At 41.0% G+C, this 23,289-nt stretch overlaps 1 protein-coding gene across 1 annotated transcript; it reads left to right on the forward strand.

Annotated features, from left to right (window-relative positions):
• Positions 1 to 956: 956 nt before the first annotated feature.
• LOC121718561 (protein dachsous-like) lies at positions 957 to 21,701 on the forward strand. The gene is made up of 30 exons (XM_042103585.1): positions 957 to 1,198; positions 1,856 to 1,921; positions 2,236 to 2,396; positions 2,640 to 2,681; positions 3,067 to 3,156; positions 3,319 to 3,408; positions 4,188 to 4,295; positions 5,368 to 5,481; positions 5,638 to 5,731; positions 6,053 to 6,165; positions 6,714 to 6,887; positions 7,386 to 7,514; positions 7,953 to 8,108; positions 9,019 to 9,199; positions 9,663 to 9,793; positions 10,208 to 11,143; positions 11,348 to 11,473; positions 11,718 to 11,969; positions 12,360 to 12,458; positions 12,678 to 12,850; positions 13,173 to 13,324; positions 13,459 to 13,766; positions 15,227 to 15,337; positions 17,179 to 17,361; positions 17,484 to 17,578; positions 17,883 to 18,041; positions 18,992 to 19,183; positions 19,484 to 19,561; positions 20,107 to 20,143; positions 20,449 to 21,701. Exons 1-30 carry the CDS (start codon positions 1,120 to 1,122, stop codon positions 20,548 to 20,550), a joined length of 4,731 nt encoding a protein of 1,576 aa, XP_041959519.1. The 5' UTR covers positions 957 to 1,119; the 3' UTR covers positions 20,551 to 21,701.
• Positions 21,702 to 23,289: the final 1,588 nt, after the last annotated feature.

Consider the following 23,289-nt stretch of genomic DNA (forward strand, 5'->3'; position numbering starts at 1 on the left):
CTGTAAGGCTGCAGTAATCCACAGGCATTTCCACCCTCCTCCCGGTACCGGCAGAGACGTTTGTGCTTTTTAGCGGCATGTTCATCAGTCCCGGGTCACCAGCCTCAGCCTTCATGTCAACAATGAATGAAAATTAGCTCATTATTAATGTGCGTTGGTACTTCTCAACACAATTATTTTCTAATATATATAGTACCCTCCAGAATTATTGGCACCTCTTCTAAAGTTGACTAAAAAAAGGAATATAACGTCATCTTTTGGAAATTTATCTTAATGCCTTAAATAGAAAAATGCAGAAATATCCAACCTTTAAGGACACCAATTTTCTTTGTGAATGAATAATGTATCATTAATAAATAAATGTTCTTCCTTAAAATACAGAGGGTCATACAGGAAACACCCTACAGATTACAGCTAGATTACAGACCAAAGGAACTGAAGGTTCCATTGAGGAATATTGTGAAACTTTAAACGATTGTTTAACCCACTCAGTGCCATTGTTGAATGAAGAGTCTTGTTGGTGATTAATCCAAATGAAATTAAATGCCTGAGAATTTCTTTTTTTCCAGGGTGTATCGCCATGTCAAATATATGTTGGTAGGTTCAAACAAGATACACCGCTGCTCTGCCAGGGGTCTAGACTCACACACTTAATTTCACCCGCAGACTCAAAACAACCAAGTGAACACTATCTGTATCTGTCCAAGACTACTACAAATTTACTTCACTGAATACAACAGCCTGTGATGGTCAAAAAAATATTGATAATAATGTTCATCCCATGGGGGGTCAGGTAGAGAGGCCCTTATGATCATTTGTACTGTATGAGTTACTGTTCACCGGGGTTGTGCTTCTGCCCCTTGGACCCTGTTATTGCCTGCAGTGGTAGATATAACGTTTTACACTGGGTCATAAAAACAGAGGACGGGCAATGGAAACTGTCAGTCACTGTATTGATTCGTCTCTTGATTTTGTTGGGGGGTTGGTCAGAAGGTAGAAACGATTACTAAGCTTTGTGTGAGTTCAGGGCAGGAACAGGGGGTGTAAAGCACAGAAGCAACTGTACATCAGGTGTGGAACGTAAGGTCTTCTTCAGGGTCAAAATAACAGCCGCCTGAGATGGGAATTGCTTGTGTTTTTGAAGTCTTTCTCTTTGTGGGGGTCGTGTTCCCATACGGATCATGGTGTCTTCCAACGAGTATGTACCTATTTTCTTGGCTAAGGCCTGTTGTTGGCTTTGCTTTATAATTTGATGTCTTCATTATGCTCTATACAGTGGAATGCAATGGTTTTATCTTCCTGGTCAATGTTTCTGTTTTAAATTTTTAAATATCTAAGCAAATGATTAACAAAAGTAAAGACTCATTCCTTTAATATTTTAAGCAGGATTAGTTTTGTTGTATTACAATATTTTATAGTTAAAAAAAACAAAATAGGAAAAGGTCCAAAAAGAAAGACTGGGGCACCCTGGATTGCCAGTATTTAATAGCAAGCCCTTTGGCAAGTGTCACATCCTTGTAAACGCGCTATGTAGAAAATAATGTTTAATCTTTAACTTTATGCCAGTTCATCATCACTCACTATACTCACACTATTGACATTTGCATGCCTCTCCATTGTAAGTAAATACACTTTGATGAGTTGTGTGGTGCTGTTTAGTATGTTGACTGTGTTAGGAGATTGTGTAATGGCCTCTTTCTGACAGGAGGTAAGTTTTAGCTGGAAAATGCAACTGTACTGTAAAGGGCAAGACAGGGATATATATATAAAATCAGTGTAACCTACGGCCTCTCGGGGCTTATTGCAAATGAGCTGGGAAATTCCTCTCTCCTCACCCATCACCTCCCTTCCTCAGCTACGACTGTGAACTGTGCTGGCGGATCCAATTTCCAACTGGGGGAAATAGACGAAGACTATGAAGGTGATGCTGGCTGCACTTTTTGTTGTTGTTGACTTGATTTTAGGAAAGCTGAAAACCTTGTTGTTTTTCTCTAAATTGATATGTGACATTGTCTATTGCTATTCTTATATTTACTGTTATTGTTAAGTGCTTTTCTAATGTTAGTGGGTTTGGATTAAAACAGCTGCTACATTTCATAAATATAAACATTATATTTTAATGTTTATATATCTCCAATATGTGGCCATAGCAGTGTAGTGTATGTGATTTTTACCATTGAAAGACAAAACACATCTTAGCCGTACCATGCTGACTAGCGTGTACCTGTGGTCCAGGTGAGGTGGAGATCTTGCAGGGGATTCCTCCAGGTGAGAATCTGGTGCTGGAGGCCTATCTGTTTCCCACTGGAGTCACGTTTCTGCAGCTGGACTATACCGTCGGGAACCCAACCGCCGTGGTCAGAACAAAAAGGCCGCTGGATGCAGACGCTCTTGAAGTAAGGCAACCTGTTCAGCACAACAGTAACACGTATGATGATGATGGTGACGATCATGAGATGACATGAAATTATTATTCACAGAAATGATGGCCCACTCTGTTGGGAAAAGTTGATATTAGTGTATACTGCAGTGTACTAATAGCTCTTTCAGACACACAAACAGACAGAGATACATAGACAAAGTAATGTACACTGACACAGTATTTCTACACAAAGTAATGTTTTCTTTGTTTTCTGCAGGGTGGTGGACTCTTAACCTATGCCGTAAAATGTAGGTTAGGGGTGAGTTCAGACTAATACTGCATACATTTTGATCTTGTTGTTTACTATTGATATTCTCCTTAATGTAGTCTTGCCATGTTATTGTTTTTATATGATTGATTGAATGGACATTATTATTGCTTTTTTCCCTCATTTTCATTGTTTATTTCATTAGGCTATTGATTGAATTGACATTGTTTGTTATTGCTATTCTCCTTATTATAGACTGACCAACATTTTAATTTGTTCCCTGTTAAATTTAAGTATTATATTGTTTTGTATTTGTACGTCGCTTTGGACAAAAATGTATCCATAACCATAATCATAACCATACATGTAATTTATGTTATGAAAGAAGTAATTAAATATAACAAAAATGCACAATGTACATTCCCTTCCCCCACAGATGAAGAACACTCGCGAACTAAATGTCAGAGACAAGAATGACAATCCACCAGTCTTTCAGCAAACACAGTACACTGACACAGTCTCTGAGGTAAAGTCACAAACAAAATCATAACATGATCAGGGAACCAAATGATCTCCCCCACAGTCATTAAATATAGAATTCCATTACTATACATGTGTGTGTGTGTGTGTGTGTGTGTGTGTGTGTGTAGCCTATGTAAATAATGCTTTATCTTCTGTCCAATGAAAGACACTGGGTGTGGACTCGCCAGTGCTGACGGTGAAGGCGGTGGATGCTGATGTCACTGATGCCAACAACCGATTGACTTACTCCATCCAGGTAAGCCAACCTGACCAACATTGTTCTTAGATGGAAAATGCTTACGGCAGCTGAGCATCTCAGAAAAGTTGTACAGGTGTGCCATACGTTTGTAAAAACGTAGGATGAGATCAGACAGGACGTGCTTTGCTGCTAGTAAAATGTGAGGTGTACTATATTTTCATAAAAACGTGAATGACGTAGGGCACCTTTTTCACTTCGAGGCGCTCAGGGCTCTGCAAAAACGCAAGCAGGTGCACAAAACGTGAGGTGCTCTGGGCGCATAAGAAAAGCACAACACGCTTACTACCAACACGAAACAACATACTGCAAAAAAAAAAAAAACAGGCGGGTCTCACTGCAGAAAAGCACATCCTGTCTGAAGGCGGCCTTATTGTGTTCTAGATGTGCTCAGATATTCAGGTAGACCTAATATTCCAGAGGAAATGTAGTAGTGGAGCAATCCTACACACTGTTTCTTGCTGTTTTAAGCCTCCAACGTTGTCTTCAAGGCAGCGCTGCCTGGAAGGCGCTAGGGTTAGGCATGGACTAAGGTTAGGGTTAGGCATGGACTAAGGTTAGGGTTAGGCATGGACTAAGGTTAGGGTTAGGGTTAGGGTTAAGGTTAGGATTAGGGTAAGGGTTAAGGTTAGGGTTAGGGTTAAGGCTAGGATTAGGTGCTTTTAAGTCAACGTTGGCAGCCCTGCCTGGAAGACGACGTCGGGGGCTTAAAACACTATCGAGCCACTGTGTTGAGCATCAAGTCTCCAGCTTGTTAGTGTGATTCTGCTCTATTCTAGGCTCCAGTGCCGAGTGTCTTTGAGATGAGGGCCGACGGGCTGATTCTATTGATGGAACGCCTGAACTACAACACGGGCAATCACTACACATTCACAGTGGAAGCAAGGGTGAGTAGCAGCAGCATCAGTCATGTGTGCCACAGTGTGTGTGTGGGTTTGCAGATGCATTATCCATGTATGATTATATGTATGCCTCCATGAGTCAGTGAGTGTGTGTGTGTGTGTGTGTGCAGTGTTTCCCACAGAATTGGATTGAATTTGTGGCGGTAGCTGACTTTGACAACGGGGGGGTGGGGGGGTTGTGGGGTATTAAGATCGTCTTGGTAGTGTATAGGTCTAATTGAGTGCCTGTCACTTTTTAAGACGTTTGAGGAAACCCTTGCAATTGTAACACAGTTGAAAGGCTGCTGATGTGTGGATGCAATTCATAACGTTTTCTACATAGTTAAAATAAAGGTTCGTACTTCTCCTTGGAACAAGCACTTTTGAATTTTGGAAAACACTTTTCCATTTACATCGGGATTTTGCAAACATTCAGTGTCAGAGTCAATAAAATGAGCCCTTCAACGAAATTGACAAGCAGCTGTAAGTAGGCTAAGCATTCTAAATTCGACATCCAAACAGTATTCTAACGTTAGCTTTGAGATACTGCTTGATTTCATAACTTAACTTAGTTTAGTCTCTTCAATGTAGCCTACTATGTTGTGATAAGACCTTAGCAGAGTTCACTTCAATGCAGCAGTTTTGAACAAATTTGCGCAGCATGGTCACGATGCTAAGCGGATTTAACAGCAATTTAGCCAGACGTCTTCTATGCAATGCTTCTATGTGGCAACAACAATCCTTCAACAATCGTGAATATTTTGTTAAATGCAGAGGAGTGGCAGCGGGCTACGAGAGAGAGCGGGGCGGGGCAAGGAAAGGCTGCGTGCTTAAAAAGCGCAGCTCAATGACAATGCAAGGATTTGACTTTATATTTAAATTAAATTAAACATAGAATATTCATCTGTGGCGGCCGATTTTTATTTCGTGGCGCCCCGCCACAGATTAGTCAATGTATGGGAAACACTGGTGTGTGAGTGTGTGTATGTGTGTGTGTAGTGTGTGTGTCTGCTTGTGTTTATATGTGAACCTGCATGCATCCTGTCTATAACCACTCAACCACGTCTCTGTCCATCAGGACCCTCATGGCCTCTCAGACACTGCGACTGTGACAGTCGACGTGACGGACTTTGACAACTTGAACCCTTATTTTGATCACACTCTCTATGAGGCCACCATAGCAGAGAATCAGGCAAGTGTCCACTGTTTTACATACATAAATACATACAATACATACATACATATAATAATAATGAAAGAAACATTTCATGTCCTGAAGCAATATTCTACAAAAAAATATAAAAATATAAAAAATATGTGTAAATTGTTGCCCTCTTGTCCACTTCAGGGGGGACCTCTGCCTTCAGTCCAGCCAGCAACCATAAAGGCCCAAGATGGCGACACGGGCATCAACATGACCATCGCCTACAGCATCACAGCAGGTAGAGGGCATCCCAGTTGTGTTACAAACTGTATAGTTAACTTTGGCATTGGTGCCTTGACGTGTGGCCTTTGACGTGTGACGTGTGGCCAAAATGAAGGCCAAGTGACCTTGCCCCTAATATTATGGAATTATGGGGGGGGGGGGTCATTACAGTTTATTACATTACACACACACACACACACACACGCACACACAAACACAATTGTTCATTGAACTAGTAGATTACATAAGAGACAGTTTGTGGACACCACAGTTGCTTTGAAGTTTGACTTTGAAAAAACTATGAAATATCATATTCATTTGATTCTGATCTCCTCAGTGGCCCCAAGCAAGTACCAGGCTAACTTTGCCATGGATGCGGTTACTGGAATCATAAGTGTGACAACCCCACTGGATCGAGAAGAAGTATCATCCATCAATGTTCAGATAAAGGTCAGATGAAGATATAAAGAAGAGTTTAATATCCACTTGAAATAGACAGTTTATACTTTAACCCAGCAGCAGTTCACAAGTCTTTTCTTAAAGACATTTTTGGTTTGATGAGTCAACTATAGGAGAAATATTTTAAAATGTTTTGGAAAGTCAACATTTCTTTCTCTTAGTTATCCATTGCTGTTCTGTTGGTTTGTATTCAACAGAATACTTTATATCTCAAGATCTTAAAATAAGTTCTCTGATTAACTCACTCTGTTTTGATGGAAGCTCAGCAACATCATGTGGATTTATCACATACTGTACCTATCTTACTACCCATCTTTGTTGTATCCTACTCTGTCATTATCACATTTCACAATCTGTTTGTTTGATGAGACCTAGCTTGTTGTCAGTTCATTAACCCTTTCATGCACTAATTGTTAACTGTGATTTTCTCTTCTTCCTTTGTTATTCAAACACAACACTTAAAATTTTTCACTCATATGCTGTACAGTATATATGTTTTTACCTGTCTGCCTCTTCTCTGTGATCGATTCACATACCAGGCCGCACAGCAGGATGACAGCTTTAAAACTGCCAACGCGTTGGTAGTGGTTAACATTGAGGACGTCAATGACAATGCCCCACAATTTGACAAGGCTGACTACTCCGTGGCCATTCTGGAAAATTATCCGTCGGACTCCTTTGTGCTGCAGGCCAAAGTCACAGATAAAGACCTGGTAATGTGTCTTTTTGCTAGAATCGTTCAACATAAGACCAGAGATGTAAAAGTCTGGCTTCAAAAAGTAAAATTCCTGCCAGTCCAGTCATTCTACCAGTCCACTTATTTCACTAATTACCAGAGCTACTGTACTGTACCTGGCTTAAGAGCTGTGCTAATTAGAAATAGCTAATTAAGTGAATGGTTGGAACAAAAATGTGTTGGGACTTTTACTTTCTGAAGCCGGACTTTTACACCTCTACATAAGATTGATGTAAGCATGTGATCTCTTCACTAACCAATGACGATCAAAATCCAGGGATATAAAGATGTCATGACTACAAAACGGTTATTTTCAAAACGCCCGATTTGATTGAAGGTTTGATCTGATGACATTGTCATCTTGTTGTTATTACAGATAGAGGGTTATGAGTAAAGGCTCTCAGTTAGTCCACACATGTACGACATGCCATACAAACATGTGTGGACTCCAGACATTATCTTGTCCATTTGACAGGGAGGATTTGTTGGAACAATCCGGCTCATTCCAGACTCTGTGCCTTTTGCTGTGAGCCAAGATGGCATCATCACGGTGAATACCTCGGCTGATCTGGATCGGGAGACTTCCACCAGTATCCAGTTTCAGGTCAGAATTGTGGAAAACACTTAATGATTACAACTGACTGAGTAATACATTTTAATCTTTTTCAGCATAATTTCAGAGGAAATATACAAGGCTATTAAATTGACCACTAGCAAGACTGTTCTGTTGAGTGTCTGAGTTGTATGAGCGATGTAATAGGTTTTCTTACAATTAAATTACAGCATCAGTCACAATTTGTCATAGTCACACCACATACTGTAGGTTGAAAAGTATCAGACAACAACATTAATGCCAAAGGTCTGACCAACATGGTCATTTGGAGGTTAATAGCATCAAGTCCTTCAGTCTGGAGAAATCACGCATAATTAATACATTTTGTTATTATTCAAATTCACCTGGATGGAACTGCATATTATATTTTACATTCAAATCATCAATTTAATGTAATAACATATTGTTCATTCCTGTGGGATCTTAAAGGTTGAAGCAAGAGAGGACGCTCCTCCCAATACTGTAGTGACTGCAAATGTGCAAATCAACCTTTTGGACGTGAATGATAACAGTCCCCAGTTTGGTGACGCCAAGTATGAGGGCAAAGTCTTCGCCAATCAGACTGCTGGAATGCTGGTTGTCAAGGTGACATGTTGTTTGTGTTGCAACTTGCATGCGGTCACACCTGTGTGATTCAGCTGACCACTCCGGAGTGTGTCCAATGACACTCTCAAGGTCATCACAATAACTGATCAGATGTTTAGTTGTTGTACATAGATGTACAGTACCCTCCAGAATTATTGCCACTTCTGGCAAAAATTACTAAAAACAGGCATACAAAATAATCTTTTGATGATACTCTCACAATGATACAAAAAAAATGGTACAAAATATGACCGCCGCCCAGTCCAGCACATTTTTTCCACAAAATATAAGTCACTCTGAAAGGCATATATGATTCTAACTGTCTCACTGAATTGCAAATATGGCGGTCATATTTTGTACCGCTCTGCGGTACATCTAGTTAAGATGCATGGTATCATGAACAACAAACAAATATGATTTACTGAACACAAAATCAAGCTCCGGCCATTGCCATTATTGGCACCCAAGCAGGGGTGCCAATAATTGTGAGCAACGTGTTTTTGTTAAAATTATTTATTTCTTTATGAGATTTTCCTTTTTCTCAAAATATTTGCTTCCCTTCAAGGTTGGATTTTTCTTATTTTGTTTTCATTGTGAGATTACAATAAATCCCAAATAGATCATTTTTTATACCAGTTTTTAGTCAACTTTAGCAAAGGTGCTAATAATTCTGGAGGGTACTGTATATAAGGTGATGTGTAGAGCTTGTTAAGCTGTTTCAAAGATGTATTTCTATCTAACTATCCTGCCAACCCCATCCATCAATCCATTCATCCATCCACCCATCCATCCTTCCATCCACCCACTGATCCACTCATCCATCCATCCCTCCACCCATCCACCTATCAATCATTTCTGTTTTGGTGTACGCTGAACTGTGTTGACATTGACTCCTCATGTCTGTTCACAGGTTGAGGCTTCAGACCCAGATGAAGGTGCGAATGGATTGGTGACTTACTCCATTGCCGGTGGCAACCAGGATGGCTACTTTGCTATAGGTGAAGACACTGGGGAGATCACCTTGGTGAAGATCATCCCACTGGAAGAGAACAAGGTCCTCCAGTTCTCCCTGTATGTGACCGCCAAAGATGGTAAGCCAGACATAATGAGGCCTTCTGAAGGTGACAGTAGTGAAGACGACACATGTTCAGAGTACAGGTTTCTACAGACTTTGAGTTTGACTATGAAACAGTATACACCATGGACAATGCATTATGCATTCAATGATGATACGATAACTGCAAGTTCAAACAAAGTTAATATTCATATTGTACTTTTATATATATATATATATATATATATATATATATATATATATATATATATATATATATATATATACATTAAATGACATTTAAAAAACATTTTATATGAAATTAGAACACAATCATTGTGCCTTTTAATAAGAACATTGCAGATTTAGTGGGAAATGTCCAGCAAAGAAGTTTGCAAAAGTGTTGGAACTTCAATCAGGATTTGAGGTCGTGGAGTTGGCCATTCATATCACTCACTAGAGTATTTTGTTTGTCAACACTGGACAATCCAATCCTCTAGGTGGTGACATTTCCCGGGCATCCTCAGTGGTCGTGGACATCCTGGCCCATGAGAACGGGCTCAAGTTTCTCCAGAAAACCTATCATGCCAGCGTGGAGGAAGAGATGGATGGTATTGTGGAGGTTGTTAAAGTAAGTATTTCCTGATTATATATATATATATATATATATATATATATATATATATATATATATAATCATTTGAATGTCACTCAGCAACCGTAGGATGACATCAGAAATATTTGCAGTGGTCTCTTAATTTTTCCAGAGCTGTACTGCATAAAAAAAAACATTTTATATTGTGTTTACATTTATGCTTGAGCAAAGACATAAATGTGATATTCTCGTGTCTTATAGGTAAAATAACAAAAACAAAAACAAATTAATAATAATTATACGTTTTTTTTGTGATTTTTAACGTGAATGCCAAAGTCAAGGCTAATCCACTTATTGTATGAGGTCAAAATCCGCAATCTTGGGCTACTGTCCTCCATTATTATTGAAATAAAATCTATTTTAACTTTTTATCACCTTTTTCGTTCATAGGTAAGATTCCACTCTAATGGTCCAGTGCCACAGGTGGTAACTGAAGGTGACAAGTTCTCCATAGACGCCAATGGTGTGCTGTCTACTAAGGTGAAGCTAGACTATGAAACTAAGGCGAACTATAGCGTCCGTCTGTCTCTGTCCGATGGCACTGAACATGACGAGGCGGTGGTGGAGGTCGAGGTCCAGGACGTCAATGACAACAGCCCTGTGTTTGCGACCAGCTCAATCACCATGAATGTTAACGAGGATATTGAGGTAGGGGAGAACATCACCACGGTGACAGCTTCAGATGCTGACGCGGGATACAATGGCGAGGTTCGCTACATTCTGCAAGGCAACGCGGGGAGGTTCAGCGTGAACGGCGAGTCAGGCGTTATCTCTCTTGCCGAACCCCTCGACAGGGAACAGCAGGACGAGTTCCACATCGAGGTCGTCGCCATGGACCAGGGTCGGCCCTCTCGCTCGGCGACCGCCACCGTGGTCATCCAGGTGCTGGACGTCAACGACAACGAGCCAGTCTTCTCCCAGACGCAGTACTACCTCACCGCCTCGGAGCTGGACGAGCCTGGCACTCTGCTGGCCACCTTGATAGCGACGGACAAGGACGTGGGGACAAACGCTGAGTTCACATACCGCATCGCCAAGGTGGAGCCGTCCTTGGAGTCCACTCCATTCACACTGGACCCCGTCACTGGAGCGCTGACGCTGGCCCGGAGACTGGACTACGGTGACGGCACGCGCTACACCCTTGCGGTGGAGGCGGTGGACAAGGGTACACCGACCATGACAGGGAACGCCACGGTGACGGTGCAGGTGGAGGACGTGAACAACAACCCGCCAGAGTTTAGCCGCGAACGCTACGACGTGGCCGTGCCCGAAAACCTGGCTGGAGGAGCCGTCCTGGTGTCCCTGGAGGTCACAGACAAGGATAAGGTGAGGAGAGGATATGGGGAGGGAAGAGGGGAGAGAGAGACAGAGATATAGAGAGAGGACCAGAAGAAGTGAAAGAAGGACTGGAAATTGGGCAAAAAGCAATTGGAAGTTGATATCACATCTACAAACAGTTCAAAAAGTGAAAAAAATGAAATTGAATTGCAATATATGTGTGTGTGTGTGTGTGTGTGTGTGTTTCTACAGGGTGGCTTCTCTAATGGATATTTTGTCATGACCAGCGATACCTTCAGCATCAACAAAATGGGCGCCATCTCCCTTAACAGTGATGCCACTCTGGACAGAGAGAAGCAGGACAGCTATGTTCTACAGGTAAGAGACTCCAGACCTCCTTAAGCTAAGCGACAAACATAGGCTACAGATTGGATTCAATGTATATCTGTATTGTAAATCATTTAGAATAAAAGTGTGTGCTAAATTAATACATTTTTAAAAACTGTAAAAGATGTTCTGGTTTAGGACGAGCCAGTTCAAAGGGCATTTGTGCTCTCCAGCACACAGTTACAAACCCTCCCAACTACCACACTTACTGATATACTGTACGACCTATGCCCAGGTCACGGCAGTGGACCAGCCAGTGGACGGCCTGAACGCGACGGCCCAGGTGAACATCACCGTCACGGACATCAACGACAACAACCCCGAGTTCCTGCCGCTCCCCTCACCCATCTCCGTGGCCGAGGGCAAGTACACGGATGTCGCCCTGGGAGTCGTGTGCCAGATTCAGGCCGAGGACAGGGACGCCGGGGAGAACGGCCGCGTCAACATCTCCACGTCCTCCTACACAGACACTTTCACTTTCACCGAGGTAAGAATCCTAATGTGTGCTCTCTTGGGACTGTTTTCCTTATTTCCCTGTATTTTTCTGTCCGCCAGTTGCCACCTCTGCAAGTTTCCATTCGAATTTCATGAAGTTAAATAGGATATACCAGACCACATGAGAACGCACACCGAGCTGCACACCGGCTTATTTTTTTTCACCTGACTCCTCTCCTATGTCGGCTGTTTTTATTTTTATATTTTAGCTTCTAAAAATAATTATCTGTATTCAACAAAGATTTTCAGCTGTCTAATGTAAAAAGATCTTGTGAATACTGTGAAGTGTGACTCTCTCTCTCTCTCTCTCTCTCTCTCTCTCTCTCTCTCTCTCTCTCTCTCTCTCTCTCTCTCTTTCTCTCTCTCTCTCTCTCTGTTTCAGGACGGTACTCTCGTGGCTCGGGCTGAGCTGGACAGAGAGACGAAGGACTCCTATGACCTGGTCATCATCGCCACTGACAACGGCAAACCCCAGAGACAGGTAGGGACTGATATTGAATGAGCATGGTACACTGACAGGTATTTCCAAAGCTGTGTGTGTGTGTGTGTATGAATTAATGTGTATGTGTGTGTGTGTGTGTGCATTTGTGTTTTTGTAAATTCTATGGCTGAAAAAATCATATTCAGGTGCAGAGAGATTTATTTGTTCCAAGGGATCTGTTTTGTGCTTGTTTACCGATTGACTTTCAAACTTTCACAGACCGTCACCAACATCAGGGTCTCAGTCACAGATGTGAATGACAACGCCCCGGTGTTCAGCATGGACACATACAGTAAAAATATCCTGTCCACGGACAGCAAAGAGGGAGACCTGGTGCTGACTGTGACAGCAACAGATAAGGATGCTGGCAACAATTCTGTCATCACATACAGGTGAATTTTTGTTATTCATCATCTCGTTAACACCAGGTGTGGGACTGATGCTTGACGATGATGTCACCGTGTATGTCTTCAGGCATATTGTATCACTAATTGTATATTTTGAGTTTTGTGGAGGAAAAATACATGTAATCATCTTCACTTTGTTTCTCAGGTGTTTGTTTCACAAAAACAGTAAAATGAAATGAGATTAGATGCAAAAATGTAGAAATGACAAAGACCTTTGTTACTATAGTGCCTGTCAAACAGAGAGCACAAAGTGATTTGTATCATGTATCCAGACGTAACCAAAGGTGTATTTAATATTTTCATACAGTTTTGCATCTGGTGCCTCGGAATACTTGAGCCTCAATAGTGAAACTGGTGACATCACATTGACCTCTGACCTCTCCAATGTAACAAAAGACACACTGCTGAACCTCACAGCCAAAGCTGAGGACCATGGGACAACCCCCCTCTCTTCTACAGGTAATACTACACCAATACTGTATACTAATTTGCACACACAGCTACATACACACACACACACACTCCCTCTCTTTATTTTTATCCTTTGCTCTATTTGAGTGTTTTTTTTTTGCGTTCTGCTTGTGCCCCCTCAGCCACCGTCCTCATCTACATCCGGACTGTGAGCCTGGAGGAGGGTCTGACCTTTGCGAGCCCCACCTACAACTTCAGTGTTGCGGAGAACAAACCCAAAGACAGCGAGGTGGGCACTGTCATGGCCTCCTCTGGAAGCTCTCTCATCGATGTCAGCTACAATCTGAAGACGCACACGGATCTGTTCTCCGTGAACACCGCCGGTTCCGTCCGCACTCTGGTGGAACTGGACAAGGAGGAAAAGGAGTTCTACGTCATCTCTGTGGAGGCCACTGACACCAGGGTTCCCCCTAGCACCGCCCTGGCAGTGGTAAGTAAAATAAAATAAAATAATTGAATATATTAAGAATTAAATTTGAATAAATTACTATTAATAATAACACTGCTGCCACCATTATTACTCCTCATAATAATAATAATAATAATAATAATAATAATAATAATAACTCACTTTGCGTCGTGGCCAACAACGCCCCTTAGTTGTTCTAATGCACTGGCTTGAATATTAATAACGGCAAGACCTGTCACCACCTGTAGAATTCACCCTTCGCTAAGCCACACCCGAAAACCGCCACAGGCCAATCGTGGCTTAGCAACCCGTCACTAGGCACGGGAGGTCTGACAAGCTTTTCGAGTTTTGCCATGTTAACCTGTGGAGACTGAAGGCCTGTGGGTCATGAAGGGCACTTATTTGGATGTGTGGTGCCCTAACCCACGTAAAGACACAGTGAAATAACATGTTACACTATAGAAACATGATATAATTAGGAACACATATTGTTCTAACTATAAAAAATGGCATATTGCATGATATTTCCATAACCGCCAGATATACGCTTCACGGCAAGAAGTTGTTAACAGACGTTCACCAAGATGTATAGCCCATCAGCAATCTATTTAAAATAACACCTATTTGAAGTACCATTCATGATATGTTGTCAAATATTGAAGTTGTGTGAAGTACATAGCTTAAATGGTATGTTTCTTTTGTCCCCCATGCCTGTTCCATTCATTCTGGCCAGGAGAGTCGAATGAAACAAAACGCACATTCGACTTCTGCTTAAATAACTCATGAACGGTTTTGTTCAGAGATGAAATTCCAACTGAGGACAGATGTAGGTTGCTAGTGACAAAATATTAGCTTTCAGTGTGGTACGATGTCTTTGTAAATTACATTTCATTGAAAAGTCCCGGTTCTCCCCCTATGTAATAGACGTGCAGGGTGCTAAAGCTTGTCAGGCATAGCAACAGTAACTAAGGAGGGCGGGACTTAGCAAAGGGTGAATTGTGTTATTAGGCATATCGATCTACGTAATAATCAGGTAATAACTCACGGAATAAAAAGTAATCCACGATGACTGGCTTTAATGCAGAACTGTCAAGAACCCATGAGCTTCACTAATCAACCTGTCAGTTGTTTGCGTATTGATATCAAAGATCCTTGATTACTTGCTCCGCTTTAACCCTCTCTGTTGATATTCTGGCCTTAGACCTAACACCCCCACATTGTATCAATCTGCTACACAAACTAGTAGTCATATTCAAAATTAAGACTGTCAACTCAGCAACCGTAGGATGACATCAGAAAAATGTGCAGTGGTCTCTTATTTTTTTTTCCCCAGAACTGAATTATATATCATATATATCTCAGCAAATGGCATTAAGACATTTGCTGTGAAAACAAATGGCAGAAATATTATATTTATTACTTATTACTGATAATTGACGTTATTGCACATATTTTATTTTACAAATGTCTCCTCTCCTCAGGTGACGGTTCAGGTGGAAGATGTGAATGAAGTGCCAGTGTTTGACAGTGACCCCTACACTGCAGAGATCTTCAGCATTGCCCCATTCAAGGACTCTGTCGTTAAAGTCAAGGTATGAGCCTGTGTATATGGGGGTTCTTTCAGGTCCCGTGTGCTGACAGACATCGTCCACTAATAATTCCATAATTGCAGTTAAATAAGTTTTTTTTTTTTATGTTTATTATTATTACTATTGTCTTGTTCACTCCTAGCATGTTTTTCACTATCAGTTATTTTCCCATCCATGGGTCACAAAGGCTCTGTGATAAGACAGCTTTTATGGCATTTACCACAAACAAAGGTGTCCTTTATCATCCTAACAGGAAAGATTGCACATATTTGTACGCAACAGCACTTACTGTAGAGATAGGACGCAAAAACATTACCAGTTCATGTCCTCCTCAGGCAAACCACAGGAGAACTGTGAAAAGATCTCATCTTATCTTGTATGAAATGAAAATGTCTACATCTACCAGCCACTGGCAGTTTTTAGTCAAATTCACCAGCAACTCAATGTCAAATTATTACTTTGTGTCTATTACTTCCAGCCACTTTTCATATTTTACGAGCATTTGGCTGGTGGCTGGCGTCTGCCATACACTGTATACTGTACATCAGGGGTCTTCAACCTTTTGGGGAATGAGGGCTACCTGAAGACCCGAAATCATATGGAGGGCTACTCATTTGAAATCATATGGAGGGCTACTCATCTGAAATCATATGGAGGGCTACTCATCTGAAATCATATGGAGGGCTACTCATCTGAAATCATATGGAGGGCTACTCATTTGAAATCATATGGAGGGCTACTCATTTGAAACAGACAGACCCTCACCCCTTTTTTGCGAGGGTAGTCCTCCTAAATAATAGGCCTATGTGATTTTTACTTTTAAATGATCAATATTGTGTAGGCCTATAAGTTTTATACATTAAGCAACTGTATTTTCATCTGATTCTTCAATACTTTAATATCATATATGATATGCAACACTACCAACATTTTTGTTCAGTTTGTTCATTTCAAAGTTTGCATGGGGAATCAAATCTAATTTTTTAACAAAAGAGAAAACAAAACAATCTTTTTGTGCAATTAATAATTTTGTTTACAATTTGTACCCAATCTATACCCACCCACTATTATGAATTCAGGGGTTGTTTAAGTTCTGTTTCAATTCGGTTTTAACATTTCAATAGTAATCGCCCACACCCTAATATATGAAGACTCCTTTTAAAGTTATTGCGCACCTGAAATCTCTCCATGATCTGACACAAAAGGTAATGCACCGTCCTGCTCAGTCATGCATGTCACAAAATTTTCAGTGCTATTATACGACAGTAGTCTACGGAGGAGAAAAGGCCTGTGAGCTAAAGCAATTTTTTTCAGTCCTTGAACAATCATGCAAGAACCATATTTGACAAACATGGAATGGCCACAGAACTTTTGCAAAGATATGCTTCCATTGGCTACACCAGACAAGCAAGTTTTTTCCCCCTTTACTGTCTATGCGTGCGAGCAGCGTGTATGCGCTCCGCTTCCGTTGTTGTTTAAAGATTGAATGGGAAACGGATTCGGAGCCAAAGGCTAAAATTTTTACGCAGCTACAATTTGTAAGGTATCACCAATATCAATGTAATGTTACGGATGTATGGCTACATACATTCTTAAAATGGTTCTGGTCTAGACTATTGAAAACTTCACAATGGAGCGTGTTTTTAGAGCGTGATCTGCAGGCGACCTGTTGGCTATTTTTAGGAGGTGCGCTGGGGGCGCCTCATAGCCTTCCCGCGGGCTACCTGGTGCCCAGTGGCACCATGTTGGAGACCACTGCTGTATATTTTATGTGTTCATGACATACCAGTAACAAGTCTTGAATCTATCTGCCCAATCTTTTTTGTTTACCTTTCTCACCCCAGGCCACAGACCCTGATGTGGGGGAGACACTGAAGTACTCTCTGGTGGAGCCCAGCTCCATGTTTGCTGTGGAGCCCTCTAGTGGTCAGGTGTATGTAGTGTCAGTAGCTGGTGAGAGTGGGAAGGTGAGCCTGCAGGTGAAGGTAGAAGACCAGCATGGACTCTACGACACAACATCAGTGGAGGTGGGTGGTGTGTGTGTGTGTGTGTGTGTGTGTGTGTGTGTGTGTGTGTGTGTGTGTGTGTGTGTGTGTGTTACTAGGATGTCTAGGCACTAATACTTTACCTGTTAATAACATGTCCCCAGGTGACCGTAAAGGAAAGTAGAGAGGACAACGTTGTGGTCATCTCTCTTAACCAGCCAATCAACATAGTGGAGGAGAAAACATCAGAGTTGGAGAAGTAAGTCACTCAGAGCATCTGTGCTGTGTGTGTGTGTGTGTTTATTGTAAGTAATTGTTAAATGATTTCCTTACATTTTGTATTCAAATAAGGCCATGAAATACATGTACATTTTTACAGCTTGCGTTTTAATGGCTGTGTTCATTTGTTCTACTGTGTCACTTTTTATGTCACAAAAAGTAATGCAATTTGCTTAGGTATACCACAGCTATTAAAAACAGCTGTAGAATAGGCAGTGATGTAATTACCTCTCAATTTGATTCATTTTTCTTTCAATCCTTCCTTCTCTCTCTCTCTCTCTCAGGTCATTGGAGAGAGTCTTGGACTGGACAGTGAAGGTAATCAGCATCGCCAATAGCAACGGCGAGGCTACTGACCGTCGTGCACTCAGCAGTTGGACATATGTTAGCTTTGTTGCCATGGACGCCAGCGGTACTGTCATGTCTGCCAAGGAGGTCCAGAAGTAAGGTCCCATCCCTGTCTCTGCCCACTTATGATATTTATTATTATGATATATATATATATATATATATATCATAATAATATTGATATATATATCAGATATATATATATATATATATAATAGAGTGTCTATTTACACCCCTGGTACGAATAGCCTTGGCCACACAGCTGAGCTATTCATACCCTGTGACATAACAACAAAAAGACGTTGCTCACGTGCACAAAAAACATGGCGGACATTCGTTTTTCGTCAGCAGCAAGTGAAGAATTCTGAAAGGTTTCGGCATTATATCTGTTCAGATTAAGATTTAGATTGAAAAGTTGTGTTTTATTTTCATAATCTTGGTTCAGTGAACACATACAATCGGCAGTTTGTTAGTTAACAGAAATTTCGTGTTTTGGGTTCGATTCCCGTGTGATTTGGCAGAGTGAGTGTGCATGTGTACCAGCGTCTCTGGAGAGAAGGTGCACAATTTGAACAAGAAATCGGATCTTATATATTAATCGATATATATATATGTATATATTACATTATGATATATATATTTTACCAAACTGATATTTATTTTCAGTAGAACAATTGCCCACGGCGCTTTCATTTTATGATAAATACCTCTTATTCTAATAATGACACACACACACACACACACACAGACATGATCTGATTTGAAAAGAAACAATATTCTCGATGTATGTTCCTCAAATATGAGATTATATCAGTACTGATTAGAAAGGCCCACTGTACTGTACAAAGATTTTAGACATTTGTATTAAGATTTCCCTTCTGAATTAGTATGTACATATCTTGAGATTTCACTATTGTATATTGGTATGCTGGTTGAAAAGTGTGTGTATCCTCAGTTTACAGCTTTGTTTAATCTTTTGTACAGTACATGTCCATGATTATTTTGTACAGTATTCTACATGTGCATGTTTTTCTGGTTATAACAGCAAGCTTAAAGATGAGGAGGAGAAGGTTCAGGCTGAGCTGGAGACGGTGTTTGGCACTGGGTTGGAGCACCAGGTGGAGAAAGGCCCAGGGGGAAACGGGTCAGACTCAATGGTGGTCATCCTCACCCTCGGGATCCTGTTCGGGCTGACCATTGTGGCACTTGTAGTTGTTGTGACTGTCTCAGTGATAAAGTGAGTACAAGGCCTTTTCTGTTTAATCTTGAAGTGCTCAGCATCTTGAAGTGCTCTAAGTGTGCTTCTCTCGGTATGGCTAATGCTAGTGTCCTTAGTAGCTAACTAGCCAATGCTAGTCCTTTGTTGCAATGCATACTAAGCAAATAATTAACATTATTAACAAAGTTGAAGTTTTCGATTTTGTTGATACTGTGTAATGCTAATAATTATGCCAGTCAGTTTCATACTTTAAAACACTTTAAAAGAGCTTTAAAGATGAAGTACAAAACAGTTTGGTCTGTCTTTTGCCTCTTACAGATTTAAAAAAATTAAAAAAGACATGGGAGATTCAGAGAAGGAATCTTTCCACATCGAGAGGATATCTCAATCTTCATCGTGAGTAGACAGTATTTAGTATTTATTTATAAAAAAAACTGAATACACAAGACAAAGGCAGAAATAGGACTACAGTGAAATGCTGTTTGGAAAAGGGGACAAAGCATATCTTGCTGCCCAATACTAACATGCCACATGCCCGTAATAACTTGCCACAACCTAAGGGACATTGAATGACATAGTTTTTGTGTTGTGATGATTCTTCGGAGTAGTATCACTTGTTATTTATGAATCTTAATAGTATTATTATATATTATTATTGTGATTTTAGAAAGTATACAGTATATGTATCTATCTAGCTTTATGTCTAATGATAAAAGTGTCTGCTAAATACCAGTCAATACCGCAAACATAAATCAAAATTGAGTACTAAAGCAATGCAACCGAATGATGTGTATCCTACATCAGAGAGCTAATTTTAGAGAATGTCTTTCAACATATGTCTTTAACTAACATGCATTACTTAAATGTAAAACTTACCCCATATATGTGCCCAATGATGGGGTTATTTTTAACATGTTGGTATTTTTCTGTATTTTGTTCAGAATTTCAGATGAAAATGAGCCTGCAGAAAAGAGTGAGGTAGGTGGGACAGACATTTTAGAATCTGGAGGGTCTCATTTCACTTGGTTGTTGTGCTCCGCTTAAGTGTGTCATGCATTTCACCACTTGTTCTTTCTCATCCATATTTTCCCTTTAACCTCTATATCTCTCTTTATCCCTCTCCCTCTTTCTCTCACACACATATACATGTATTTTTTGTCTCTCTCTTGCTCTCTCTCTCTCTCTCTCTCTCTCTCTCTCTCTCTCTCTCACACACACACACACACACACACACACACACACACACACACACACACACACACATTCTCTCTCTCTTTCTGTAGGGGAAGAGAACCCCACAAAGTGTGGTTCACAAAGCGTCACAGGACTCTAAAGACCATGGGAGAAAAGAGGAGGAAGAGAAGGGTGACCAATCAGCTTTTTAAATGAGACTCTCTCTCTCTCTCTCTCTCTCTGTCTCACAGACACACACACACACACATCCATACACCCACACACACACACACACAACCACACAAATTGTATTGTCTTGCACTTCTACTGGTTTCCTAAAAGCAGCAGCTGACCCCTAGCACTAATACAAACACTTCATAGATGTGAACAGTATTTCAATGATAGTGTTAGTTATATTGTACTATGTTTTTCCAGTTGTTTTCTGATCTGTTTTCTGAACTGAAGAGTGATCAATAAATGTTTTCTGATCATCTTAAAGGAGAAGTCCCATGAGCTTGAATCATCTTGAATTTCCCCTGGGGATCAATAAAGTATCTATCTATCTATCTATCTATCTATCTATCTATCTAGCTTGCCTCCTGAAGCACTGTAGCTGCCTTGCTAACCCAAACTAGGTAGCACCGGTTTTGTTTGTTTATTTTCATATTGTCAGTACTCTGTTACCTCAACAAACTGGGATCTATGTTGAAATACTCCAGACCTCTTTAATTCTATTGTTTTTATACAGAAAAGGAAATCATTCAAGGGACTATTGTCTTTTCACACATTACTGTAGTCACCATCGTTAAAAGTGGACAGTAGCATTTATGTTCATTGCATTGAGAACTCTGAACTTGAAGATGGAAAGGCCAGCAGGATACCATTTTGAGGCAGTGTCACTCACTGAGTGTTTTTTTTTTCAGGAAATTTCGGGCAACAATTTTTAACAACAGCAAAAAAACTATACATTTTTAGAGAATTATAGGGCAACATGCCGCAATCATCCAATCAGGAAACTAGGAAACTGGCGTGTGACTGCATGGCAACTTTGCTCAAAAAGATGGTCATTTGTGTCCACAAGTTGCAAGGAGTCTGTCTCCATTGCATCATAAAAGTAAATGGAGGGACATGTACGTCAAACTCTACATTATTTTGTAATGCTGCACATTATTGATTATGATAAGGAATATTGATTATTATCTTTTCTCTGTTCAAGATAAGGAATGATTTTGCACTGGTTGTGACTACGTATGCATGTGTATGGGTCTCTCAGACATTTTTGGGTTTAACAAGACAGTCAATACGTGTCACCAAAACTAACTGATCTGTCACACAACTAAATAAAGAACAGTCACCATACTGACTCACTGTCTCCCTGTCATAATTGTGGGAGATTATGATCCGTAATTAAGTTGAGGTATCCACGACCACGGCAACCTTGACAGGGACAACAATAAGGACAATTGACCCTTCGCTAAGGCACGTCCCCCTTAGTTATTGTTGCTTAGTCCAACAAACTTTAACCAATTTGACAAAAGTTGACAGCAATCTTTGGTTGACGGTGTCCGATATGCTTTCACAGCTGGCATGGCGTTATCAATAACAGCTGGATAAATTTTGTCCAATTTTCATGAAGCTGAAAAAAAACATACTTTCGAAGGCCATATCCAAGAAATGAAAGTGAAACAGCAACACGATCACATAAAGATAAGAGACAAAAGCCTAGGTCCCAGTGTAAAAATGACTCACCGCATCAGTTGGTGATTGAGACAGCAGATAACTACATAAAGGAGCAACATTGTTCCTGTAAAGCTGGGTAGGTCTGTTCATTACAACAATGATTAAAAAGCAAAACGGCTATAAAATGTTTCATTCAGTAAAGGTAACATAACATTAGTGTGCCGTAACGTTATTAGCTTACTCTGGTTATCTCCACAGGTTTCTGCGCCCATCTCATTGGACTTATCTATACACTTAGATGTATACACCTATGCAAAGCACACAAAAAAACAGTGGCACAAGCCTAGGGATGCAAAAATAACATCACAGCCTATATAACAAATTTTGTGGTAGCAAAGGCAAAGACCAATCGAAAACGGAGACTCATATTCTGTCACTACAGCAATGTAAGGTGAGCTGGTTTTCATTTCGGATTTCCAAATAAATGTAGAGTGTTATCATACTTAATGCCAGTGCATTTTCAGAAGCCTGCCCCATGATTTGCCTGGCCTACATGTTTCACGGTTGTTCTTAATAGAGATATGATAAACCATGTAACAATAGTTATACTTAGCATGGGCTCTGACCTCTAACAGCTGCACTAGTGCAAAAAAGGGTGGAGCTTAAATGAGTCTACGCCCAGCTGTCCAAGTGTAGAAGAGGGGGAGTTGTGGCCTAGGAACCAAGACTCAACTCTGGCTCTGTTTCCTGTCCGCAGCAACATTCAATATCACCTCGGACACAGAGCCAGCTGTCATATCCCTGAGGTAGAATCTAATGAAGCTACACACCCAGCAGCGGGTTGTCCTCCGCCCTGAGAGAGCATAACAGACCGCGGCAGCTTGAGCAAGCAGAATTTCTGCCGCCGAGGATTCAGTCTGAGGTACCGAAACCACACCTGCAAAGGCCACATGTGGAGAAGGCCTAGGACCACATGAGCGGCTGACATCATGCCCAACAATGACATGACGGTTTGGGCCGACACTCTCCGAGATGCCATGGCACGATGTGCCAGTCGCAGAAGAGCCTCGCGCCGCTCGTCCGATAGATGTTCATGCCCTGTCGCCGTGCCCAAGGTGAGCCCCAGGTATGCAATCTCTTGCGACGGGGTAACTGTGCTCTTCTCCCAATTTATCGCAAAGCCCAGCTGCGATATGTGGAGAATCAGACGTTGCGCTTGCTCCATGGCCTCCATTGGTGAGTTGGTCACGAGAAGCCAGTCGTCGAGATAG

Source organism: Alosa sapidissima, chromosome 9 (assembly GCF_018492685.1).
Source record: "Alosa sapidissima isolate fAloSap1 chromosome 9, fAloSap1.pri, whole genome shotgun sequence".
Classification (NCBI taxonomy): Eukaryota; Metazoa; Chordata; class Actinopteri; order Clupeiformes; family Clupeidae; genus Alosa; species Alosa sapidissima.